Source organism: Centruroides sculpturatus, unplaced genomic scaffold (genome assembly GCF_000671375.1).
Source record: "Centruroides sculpturatus isolate CEXI.00-Female unplaced genomic scaffold, Cexi_2.0 scaffold87, whole genome shotgun sequence".
Lineage (NCBI taxonomy): Eukaryota > Metazoa > Arthropoda > Arachnida > Scorpiones > Buthidae > Centruroides > Centruroides sculpturatus.
In genome coordinates, this window is record NW_019384414.1 from 90045 (window position 1) to 102438 (window position 12394).

At 29.0% G+C, this 12394-nt stretch overlaps 2 protein-coding genes across 2 annotated transcripts; one reads left to right on the plus strand and one right to left on the minus strand.

Annotated features, from left to right (window-relative positions):
* Positions 1 to 615: 615 nt before the first annotated feature.
* LOC111619104 (uncharacterized protein C6orf136 homolog) lies at positions 616 to 3531 on the plus strand (the record flags this gene model as incomplete). The annotated part of the gene is made up of 4 exons (XM_023360760.1): positions 616 to 785; positions 936 to 1157; positions 2385 to 2454; positions 2647 to 3531. Coding segments are annotated over 4 exons (612 nt in total), but the record flags the coding sequence as incomplete, so codon positions are not given.
* Positions 3532 to 3955: 424 nt separating this feature from the next.
* On the minus strand, positions 3956 to 6881 carry LOC111619125 (protein obstructor-E-like). The gene is made up of 5 exons (XM_023360790.1): positions 6764 to 6881; positions 4986 to 5246; positions 4658 to 4846; positions 4383 to 4581; positions 3956 to 4314 (listed from the first exon to the last, which is right to left on the minus strand). The coding sequence occupies exons 1-5, from the start codon at positions 6810 to 6812 to the stop codon at positions 4260 to 4262; spliced, it is 753 nt and encodes a 250-aa protein (XP_023216558.1). The 5' UTR covers positions 6813 to 6881; the 3' UTR covers positions 3956 to 4259.
* Between the last annotated feature and the right edge of the window lie 5513 nt (positions 6882 to 12394).

Consider the following 12394-nt stretch of genomic DNA (forward strand, 5'->3'; position numbering starts at 1 on the left):
AAAGTCATAAATAATTGTAAAAATTATATAAGTTATATCATTTTTATAACTATTTATGAATTTTAGTGACAATATGTCCTAGCTTTACTGATTAGTCATGTTCTTGTCTCCTGTTTTTATTTTCACTTATTTTGGCAGCTCAATAAATGGATTGTAGTGTATTGTGAGTTGTAAGATACAACTGTTGTGTTGAATAGCATCCATTAAAAAAAAATATAAAAAATTTTGAATGAGACTATGAATTTTGATACAAAAAGAAATTATAGATAATGATAATCTAATGAATATTTAATTTTAAATATTAACTTGATAAGGATGATTACAAAAATTACAAGGATTAAACCAAAGGCAAGGTAATCTAATAAAATAAAAATATAATCCTAGTAATTCTGAACAATACACACCTTAATTTTAAATTTTATTATGATTAAATTTCTGCTGTATAATTTTGTTATTAAATAGAAAAAAGCCTAATATCAGAATCAGAATGATATTCATATTGATGTTAGATTTTTGTTTAATTACATAGTTTTCATCAATTAGTTGTATTATACATCAATAATTTTAGATAATTATATATCATACTTTTGCTATATACATAAACAGATATAAAATTTTAACAGAACTTTGGTATTTGAAAAATATGCTAAAAACATTACATCAGATATTAATTTAAAATTATCCTTTAAATTACAGCTACCTAAACTCTTTACTGAAGTTATGGATTACAGTATTTATAATCAAAATATAATATTCGAAAATAACATTAGAGGGGTAACTACGCAGTAAGTATCAAAAATTTACTTTCTTAACATTAATCAAAAGTATTTCTTTTAAATTTTAACCAGTAATTTTGATTTATATATATATTTTTCTTCTAAGTTTGATTTATTTACAGAATAATAATAAAAATTTAACACCTTTTTATCTCAAAGTGGTATCGCTGGATATGTACAGCAGATGGCATTAGTCAGGATTTTGGGCCATCTACGCTACTCCCATGTAAAATTAGAAATACTAAAAATAACTCAACATCCCGAAGATGGAACTGTGAGAGTTCGATGGAGAATCACGGGTGTCTCTGGCTTAAGAGTATTGTTTATGTTCTGGAAATTTGTATTATGGGAATGGAAGAAAATGATGGAAAAAGAAACGGAGTAAGTTTTGTTTTAAAAGTATATGTTATAAATATTTGAATTCTATAAAATTTATTTTTATAATCTTATCTGTATTATTTTCATTCTTGAGCATCATTATTAAATTTTGTTCTGATTCTATACGGTAGTATTAAAAATGATTAACATGTTCATGTAATACTGTATTATCTTTGTTTAATAGTTTTTTCATTTAATAAATTTCTGCATTAATGTATTGTACATGAAATACATTAATTTTATTTTTCATTTTTTCAGACATAAATTTTAACTGCATACTATTTAACTATAATTATTTCTTTAAATTGCTAAGTTTTTATTTGTAAGTACTGATTCATCAAAAAAAATAATGAATTAATTGAACCATGTAATTATAATTTTTTACATTACATTGAATATTGTCAATGGGCTTGACAATTTACAGCACAAGATTTATTAAACAGTACAGTTTAGTATTGAATGAGATTCATTGTTTTATATCAAAAAAAAAATCAGGAACTAGGAACAAATGATAGAAATCTTTGTTTAAAGTGTAGGATGTCACAATTGAGATAACCATGTAAACAAGCTTCTGCCATTTAAAAAAGTTATATTGTTAGTTTATGAAAACTGGTAGGAACATGTGAAAAATTTCTTATCAGAATTAGAAATAAAAGGTGATAGCACTACCAGTGTTTTCATATTTCTGATTATTTTGTAAAAGGAGAAATTGATATAGAAGCAATAGTTGTTGTATTTTTTCTATATAAATTAAATATATATATTTATATAAAATTAATCTAATTTATATAGTAATGCAATATTTTACAATAATAATTATTTTTCAAGCTTGGTGTCTGTTACAGCTTCTGATTAATACTCAAATTGTTAAAGATTTGCAGCAGATAAAAAATTAATTTCCTCTAAAAACAAAAATATGACTACTTGTGTGTTGTGTGTGTGGATTTTAACATAATCAGTTATTGTTTATAAATAATTTTTTAAAATATGTCAAATTTATTATTAAGTCATTGTTCAAAGAAAATTTGAAATTCTATTTTGAAAATGCTATATTAAGCAATACTTGTTTACTATTGTTAAAATAGCATAGTCATACTTCATTACTCAAATCAAACTATTGCATGACAAATTCCAAACTTATTATAGTCTTTAAAGTTTAATAAGAATTTTGAAATAATAATATTTTAATTTAATAAAATTGAATATGTGTATATTATATCTGTCCTACAGGTGGGTTGATGGCTTTTCAGTTTTCTTTATTGGTCCAGATGGCTTAGTTTATAAACACGTCTGCGATAAGGTTTGTATTTTAATATTAGATACTTTTACTTTCAATTGAAGCTTATGTATTAAGAGAGTGCAATAATTTCAATTTTTATTTTTGTTGCATTTGTCTTTTTAGTAAATGTCATAGATGATTATTTTTTAGATATAATTATACTTAGCATTATGGAAAGTCAAATGTTTTGGTTTATGAAATATGTAATTTCAGATGATGCCAGATGAAGAAAAAGTTAGTTCCAAATCAGGGAATGTAGCCATGAAACTAGCACTTTTATTAGGATTGGTGCCGAAGCCAATAGATTTTGGATTAGAAACGTTTATTAATAATTTTTTTAAAAAAGAATTATTTTATGAATAATAATAATTAATAGACAATAAAATATATAGAGCTTGTAACTTTATAAAGAGCAAAAGTTCTGGAGCAGTAAAAACTTTTTCAGAAGCTTTGGTATTTTTACGAATTTGAAAAGCAAATGGAGTTTATACTAGAACAGTGTATACATTATATATATATAGATGTTGAGCTAATTCTACTGGAATTTGTTGTGTGTTCATAAAAAACATAGTGAACTGCACATTGTACTGTACATTCATTTAACATTCAGATTCAGTTTTTTTTTTCTTTTTTGTTCAATGTGAATTGCTTTTGTCAATATTCTGATTTTGTCAATTTGCTTTATAAATCAAATAGCATTCCATAGATCATCAAGTGTAATATAGTTTAATAAAAGGTTGTTCTGTTGAAGTTATTTTTGTGTGTGTTTAACAGATTTGGAGTTGTAGCATATTTTAATTGATATTTCAATTAGTAATCGATAAATGGCACTATAAAAATTCTCCGGTGTTTATTGGATAAATTTGAATTAATAATAATAATGTTTAAAATGTTTTGAATAATTATAAATTGTTAAATTTTCAAATTCGTTTCTGAATAGTTGTTACGATATACAGTAAAATCTATAAAATGTGTGTACTAGGTAATTCGCGATTTTATCATTAATACATTAAAAAAAAGTGAAACAGCAATAAATAAAATCGATTACCCGAAAGATCAACGAACTTCTAAGAATATAGATGCTATTCCAGATAAAAATCTTATATTTAGATATTCAAAACTGTAGAGTAACTCGATATACGGAGATTTTCCTGCTTTCCACAGGAAACGGCGAAATAAAAACAGAAAACTTTTTCTTTCCAAGGTAATTTTTATTTACACGACATTCCATTGAACTTACAACAACTCGTTTTATCAATTTTTCCCCGTACCTTGTTCGGTCATATCAGAATTTCTGAAAATGTAGATGGGGAGAGAGAGACAGATAGACAGAAGCTGGAATGTTTTTATAAGAGAAAGGTGCCAGCAAAGAGCACCACAAAATGGCACTATGTTGCGGATAGTATATTTAAAAAAATCTCCCTCTACCTATTATAGAAAAAATATATCTAACTGTACAGGTGTTAGGTGAAGGGTGCGCCTGTATGTAACCCAGTTGGAGCAATCAGCTTCCCAGCTCACACCAGACTATCCTCTCTTAAGGTACAACGACCTGCAATAACTGGCCCTATTAAGGTCAGAATATTTGTAAAAAGATTATTGAACTATATAAAATTGCAAGATTCAGATCGGGGGATAAAAACTTAAAAACTTCGCGCATTTGTTAGATGATGTGTAAAATAATTTTTCAAACGGGTAATCCCGTCGTTAAAACAGAATAAATGATTAAAAAAAATATTCCAAAATGGTTTTTGCTTAAATGATGATGATTTTTTAGTTGCGCAGCGTGAGTGATGGTAACATTTATTCAGATTAATTTCTACTCTCTAACTTCCCAACTTCTTTAGTCCTTTAACATCCACGTCTCCGTAATATTTCTCGCTGTTTGGGGAGATACACGTCAGTTGCAAGTCGTCACAGGTGATTAATGAGGTTAAAAAAGTACTTACCATCCCGGAACGTTCTCTGGATCATCGCATTGCAAAGTATCAACATTGAAAACTGTACCCACGCTGCAACCATAGGGTCTAGCCACAGATTCGATACACACGTAGAACTTTCTGCAATCGGTAGGATGAGCGTGACGAGTGTAATGTCCCGGCTGATCGATTTCAGACGGATCTGGGCATACAAAACCTTCTGCGACTTCTACAGGAAGTAAAAACAATTTGAATTAGTTTGGTTAGAATTTTTGACTTTTCAGAAATCGAACCCCGGTCCTTACCAAGTTCTCCGCATCTTTCCACGTGATCGGCCCAAACGCATACTCTCTGATCCGAATCATAAGCTAAACCTGGAGGACATTCGTATTTGGAGGCTTCTCCGTTCCAACACGAATAGAAAATTTGGCATTTTTTGTTATCCGGAAAGATGCCATATAAACGAGGACAGTGGGGCGTACTTATAGGTGGTTCTGTAATACACAACAGAATTAGGTCTTTCTTCTAAACCGCTCCGAATAATTCTTTGATGTGTCATATAAAAATATCTACAAATTTCCCGATTTTTAATTTTTGCAATAGAAAAAAAAAGATGGGTAAATTTTTACTGACCTAAATCGGTTCTAGAACCGCAGTTAACGCTGAATGGATACGCGCAGTTTTCTCGCGATGAATCGGCATCGTCGAAGACCAAACCGTTCCCACACAGTTTTATGGTTGCTGTTGCATTTTCACATGCCCAATATTTGTCGCAACTCCTGTCGTGTGGAAAGAAGCCAAATGCTTTGGGGCAGTGAAACGTTTCTCTCGATGATACAGGCGCTGGCTGTCCTTCTCTAGCAGGAGGAGGGTTATCCCGCTGTTGGGCATAAGCTATAACATAAAAATTAATATGGTTAAACAAAGAAAAATCGAGCAATTTGTGTCAACCTATGTTTCGAATCGATTCTAATGCGGAACGTGTTTCATTAAAACAAATTTCCTGTATCGTTAAAGGATGCATGACTTTAATGATGCAGGAAGCGTGGACATAATCATAAATATTACAGAATTTTTTTGTGTTTATGCAAAATACGTTAAGCGTAATGTACTGTGACATTGTTCGAGATGTTGTTATAAGTTACGGATCAGCAACTTTATCCTAATGCGGTATATTTCTAAATCACGTTAAGTCATGAATAACTATAAAATTAGCTTTATGCAAACAATGCCTGCAGTTTAACACAGATAAACTGCCGAAGTATAAATTTAGTAACCCACGACTTCATTTTTGTTTAATTTTAGAGCCATTGTTTTGAAATTAGAGGAAAGCAAAAAAAAAGATGAGATGCGGAAGTTGAATTTGTCGTATTGTATTTAAATACCGTAAAAAGCGGTGATAAAGTAGAGACGATAAACAGGGTGGAATATCCTTGATAAGGGATGCGGATAATCAATCAGTAAATAGAAAAGAACACCTGTGTAGTAACGTGCTAGCTCTTGTGCATCATTGAATCTGTGTCACAGTTCAAGGCCAGGTTTCATGCAAGAATTGTTGATCGAATGAAGCACATCTACTCCATTTAAGTACATAATTTATAAAATTGAGGATATAAATAGTCGGTATCTTCAACTCATACCAGGAAGTTTGTGGTTTAGAAGTGTGAAAGTAGCAATCAAGACGAAAAAAGAGATTAAAAAATTATACTTTCTATTTATTTAGGCGTTATCTACTTAAAAAGAATTTTTCCTGTAAGAAACTTGCACTGACTCAAGGAAGCGTGCGTAAAGATAAGGCGATGAATCCTTCGGTTAGGCTCTGGTCCGCAGGCATACCCAACCCTTTAATACACCTCCCAAATTACAGAAGTCAGACGTACTAAAAATTGTGCATTTATAACGATAGCCGGTTAGTATGACCTACATAATGCCAGTAAAGGTAGGGACAACAGCCCAAAAATTGCCACAGGCCACTTACTCTCTTTTTACCACACATTCTGGGTCATTTGCTTAAGGCATCAGGCCGGTCTTCCACCTCTCTGCTGTTGCACGCTGCTTACTAAAATAGTCCTAGATATTTTGATTCTATAGGAATTTAAGCTATTTCATTGAAAAATAACTTTCATAGTAGAAAAATCGCTCACTTAAAATTTTACTCCTATTCATTAAAATCTCAAAAAGCTATCAATTTCTCTTAGAGATGTTTATAACATTTTTACCAATCGCACAATCCGGAATAAGAGAGGAGGGCGAGACGCAACGTTCAGTTACGTATATAATTTTGGGTATTTTGTATATAAAATATAAACAATGCCTCGAAATTATATATAATAAGTTAGAAAAGTTAATAAAGCGGCACGATGTTTGGTAAGTAACTGTGCTTGACGAAGATAAGGGAATAAACTACTCACCTGTCACTAAAAGGAGAGAGATCAACAGGTAGACTGTCATCCTGCACATAAGCTCACAGCACACCTCGAAGACTGGCTAGTCGGTAGAAGGATACCTTGCTTACATACCAGCCTGGCCATGACCTAGCCTAGCCTCAAACCAGAGCTTACCAGTTATTCTACCATATGTAGCACCACCAATGGACAACTTGCTATAGTCAATGTTTAACTTACCGTTAAGAGAAGCACTCTTGCAAGAAATCGTTTTTGTTTTTTTTTTATTTTTATTTACTATTCAAAAAATGTCTCCTTTATAAAAAGAATATATGGCCTTATTTTAGAGTAGAAGGCGTGGCAAGTGAAACGAGGGTGGAGATCGATCTGTCGAATTTATTGTTTAGAATAAATGGTTTTAAACATATACAATACCGGCGCGATTTGTGTTGATGCAAACTTAAGATACCACGCTTTATCCGTTTTATCTATAATTCCCGACATACTTTTACTTATTGGTGGCATTTAAAAAAAAAATGATTAAGTTTTCTGTCGAGATGGTAGCATTTTTTTGAATGAATACGGTTTCCAATTACCCCCGAAACAATCTATGGGTATCAGATAAAAACTATGTTGATTAATACTCAATATAAAACTATAATCTGATTTAAATTTTAAAAAGATAAAATAAAAAAAATTGAACGGACGACACACTTTCAATTTTTAATATTTTAAAAATATTTTATTTCGTTAGTTCAGTTGGCAATCCTAACTCAAAATTCAAATATTTTGAGTTAGTATTGCCAACTCTTCATAAAAAATTTGATATTTTTAATATTTATGATAAAGATATATATATATATATATGACGTTTAGCTATATTTATGACGTTTTAACACGAACATTTAAATAATAATCAGTGATATTTAAAATAAATTGAAGAATTTAATTAGATGCCGGTATTTTATTGTTTTCAGTTGGCAAACGTAACTCCATAACTCAAATATTTCAATTTTTGAGTTAGAGTTGCCAACTAAAACAACGAAAAAATAGCAGTGTTTTTAATTGACTTCTATAATTCAATTTAAAACCTACTAAATTATAACTTAAACGTGATAAAATTTATTAAAATTGATAATTAGATAACATATATATACATCCGTTTTTTATAGTATCGATAACAATTTTATAATTAAATGAATTATAACTAGTTCTGTCGTAATAGCTGGTTTTACAAGATTTTGTTTTATTGATTGTTTTTTTTTTTTTTGTAGTATTGTTCTTTCACGTATTTCATTCGTCATTATAAAACGTTTAAAAACCTTTCTCTCCGTATTTAATTTATTACTATTGTGAAAAAAAAAGCAGCAAAATCGTCAAATTTCTAGAAGGCTCTTTCATTGAATTAATAGGCGGATACGCTTAAATATTAAACAATTTTAGAAGTTTCTCTACCGTCTAGGGGATATAATTCGAGGATTATTCAGATAAAAATCTATAATCTATGGATATTTCCTTTAAATTATAGTAGATACAAGGACGTTTACAAGAGTTATTGTTTCCTTTAAAATCGCTACTTCGGGGTTTCACTAAAAATATGCATTTTTTCAAATTATCTTGAGTTAAAATTAACATCAAGGATATCCTTAAAGGAAAAGATAATTTGTTTAATTAACCTGTCAAATTTTGCCAATTTTTAGAATTAAAAAAAGTCGATTTACGTTGACAGGAATTTAAAAATGATGATAAAAATGTTATATTTAGGGTCAAGGGAGTAAACGTCGTCTACGTTAGAGCAATTACAATAGGAAAAACATTTTTGATTCATCCTCATCTGCTAATAAATTTTATCTTTTTTAACAAGTGGATTATTTCCTTGGAAAGACCAGTTCGTGACTTTATTATTCATCGAAACTTTGACCCCGTCGTCAGAGTTTAACAAGTGAAAGGAGATTCTGCAGACGGACCTTTATTTAGGACTTAAAAATCAGGTTTTTCTTAATAACGTGACATCCGTTGGCACGTCCAAAATCATCTCTCTTCTTTAAGAAACTATGGAAATGACCTACTTTGCTACTTTTATATATATATTTTTCTTCTAAGTTTGATTTATTTACAGAATAATAATAAAAATTTAACACCTTTTTATCTCAAAGTGGTATCGCTGGATATGTACAGCAGATGGCATTAGTCAGGATTTTGGGCCATCTACGCTACTCCCATGTAAAATTAGAAATACTAAAAATAACTCAACATCCCGAAGATGGAACTGTGAGAGTTCGATGGAGAATCACGGGTGTCTCTGGCTTAAGAGTATTGTTTATGTTCTGGAAATTTGTATTATGGGAATGGAAGAAAATGATGGAAAAAGAAACGGAGTAAGTTTTGTTTTAAAAGTATATGTTATAAATATTTGAATTCTATAAAATTTATTTTTATAATCTTATCTGTATTATTTTCATTCTTGAGCATCATTATTAAATTTTGTTCTGATTCTATACGGTAGTATTAAAAATGATTAACATGTTCATGTAATACTGTATTATCTTTGTTTAATAGTTTTTTCATTTAATAAATTTCTGCATTAATGTATTGTACATGAAATACATTAATTTTATTTTTCATTTTTTCAGACATAAATTTTAACTGCATACTATTTAACTATAATTATTTCTTTAAATTGCTAAGTTTTTATTTGTAAGTACTGATTCATCAAAAAAAATAATGAATTAATTGAACCATGTAATTATAATTTTTTACATTACATTGAATATTGTCAATGGGCTTGACAATTTACAGCACAAGATTTATTAAACAGTACAGTTTAGTATTGAATGAGATTCATTGTTTTATATCAAAAAAAAAATCAGGAACTAGGAACAAATGATAGAAATCTTTGTTTAAAGTGTAGGATGTCACAATTGAGATAACCATGTAAACAAGCTTCTGCCATTTAAAAAAGTTATATTGTTAGTTTATGAAAACTGGTAGGAACATGTGAAAAATTTCTTATCAGAATTAGAAATAAAAGGTGATAGCACTACCAGTGTTTTCATATTTCTGATTATTTTGTAAAAGGAGAAATTGATATAGAAGCAATAGTTGTTGTATTTTTTCTATATAAATTAAATATATATATTTATATAAAATTAATCTAATTTATATAGTAATGCAATATTTTACAATAATAATTATTTTTCAAGCTTGGTGTCTGTTACAGCTTCTGATTAATACTCAAATTGTTAAAGATTTGCAGCAGATAAAAAATTAATTTCCTCTAAAAACAAAAATATGACTACTTGTGTGTTGTGTGTGTGGATTTTAACATAATCAGTTATTGTTTATAAATAATTTTTTAAAATATGTCAAATTTATTATTAAGTCATTGTTCAAAGAAAATTTGAAATTCTATTTTGAAAATGCTATATTAAGCAATACTTGTTTACTATTGTTAAAATAGCATAGTCATACTTCATTACTCAAATCAAACTATTGCATGACAAATTCCAAACTTATTATAGTCTTTAAAGTTTAATAAGAATTTTGAAATNTTAACCAGTAATTTTGATTTATATATATATATTCTTTACTTTTACTGAATATTTTTCGTTTAGGAATGTCATACCACTTTCTAATTTAAGTTTACGAGAATCTTTAGATTTCTTAAAGAGGTTACGTATCTAATTAAACACTGAAAGATGTGTGAATGACAAGAGATACTTTCAATGTAACATTAAATTACTGTATTTTGTTTAGAAACCATTATACAATGGAATCTCTTCAGGTAATTCTTTAAGTAATTAATCAGACTTTCGAGGGTCATTTAAATCTTTGAAAATATTCTTGGTACGTAATATAAAAAATATTCCAGTTCAAGGAGATCTGGTGCTATCTTCATTCTTCATAAGGACTTAAGTTTGCGTAGAATTTTTTTTTTTTTTTTTGAAAATAAGTTCAGTGTTTTTATTTAACATTTTAATATATTCGAGCGAAATTATGCAGAATCGATAAAGCAAAATCTGGTTCTGGGAGCGAAATTGTTATTCAGCCTAATTTTTTTTTTATTGAAAAAATATTGATCATCTTAAACATCACTAAACACTTAGGACTTCCTCTCTTGATAAGGTATAAGGGTTAAGGAAATTTATTTCCTGGTTCCCGAATGTTAAAAAAAATACTCCACCTTAGCTCAGAGGCACGTTATCCCTTATTCTTTATTATTATTATTATTATTTCATAAATGTCCAGAGTTGAAATATATTTTTTTCTTATTTTTGAATTATATTTCATTTTCAGTGGCCACCTTCATACGTCGAGTCGAACTGCATTTACGACTCCGTGACATCGTTGAAGGTCGTGTGACGACACGAAACAATTTTGAAATTATAAATCACAAGTTTGTAACTATCTTTCTATCGGAGTTTACTATTGTTTCCTGTTAGTATCACTCTTCGGTAAGGTATATAGGTCATAAGATATCTCGTTCATTACGTGGCAAAGCGAATCACGAAACTCCCACGTCTTCTGCGACATCTTTCTTATAAAACGTGACTTGAGTTCCAGTTCTTTGAATATATACTTTTTTTGTATTTACACAGTATCCAGATTGAAAAGTGAGGTAGATATACACGTTATGCTACCAGAGTAACAAATAGAATGAATTGAGTGTAGGTCGTCATGCAGTATAATTCACAATCCTCTCGAAATAAATCATATTTTAGAAGTTCACATGTAATTTTTTAGGTAAGAAAAATACATTTACCTATATAAATAAGTTGTATTACTGGTGAATGCCTGTTTTACTAGTTTCTTAAACATGCATTGCCTATTAGCGACTTATTTTCTAAGGAAATCCGTAGCATCCTTGTGTCCTATATCGAATGTCAGGTTTTTCTCAGCATCAGTGACAAACATGACACTTCCGCATTATTTAAAAATTATTTTTAATATTATTAGAATAAAAAAATATCTTTTTAATAATTATAATTCGTTATTACAATCCTCCATTATAATTCACACAACTATACTGAATATTAATTGGAGCAACTTTACAGCGCTCTATTAACTTCCAGTAGATTCTTGATAACTTTTATAGGGATTTATTCTAAATTTTGTGGTTTATTTATTAATTTTAATTAAAAATATTCAAGATCTAACTGATATAAAACTAAAAAGTTTAAGTTATTTTATATTAAAGTGGAAAATGTAATGTATTTTGGGAAGCGCCTGAAGTCTTCATTTAGTGAAATTTTACTTTTTTACTTTATTTGTTACGTTGAATATTTGTTGTTCTTATTATAAATAGTTTGTTATTATATTAACTGTATATATAATATACCATCATAATTAAATTGACTGAAATTTCAATAAATTTTCTCAATTGTTCAATATGGCATTCATGCGTTGGGGCGTCATTCAAACCTGTTTAAAATTATCCCTGTTGATGATGTCAATTAAAACTGTGCACAGAAATATTTATTAAGTGTTCAGTATGGAATCTGTGCTATTTTAAATACAGTAAATAATCTATATTTTATCTAAATGGTGTAGGTCTATACCATCTTCACCATCTATCATTAACGCGCTTAGAAATGCGCTCAATAATTATAAACATACAAAAATTTAGAGCACTAAATGGCATTTTAATCATCCATGTTA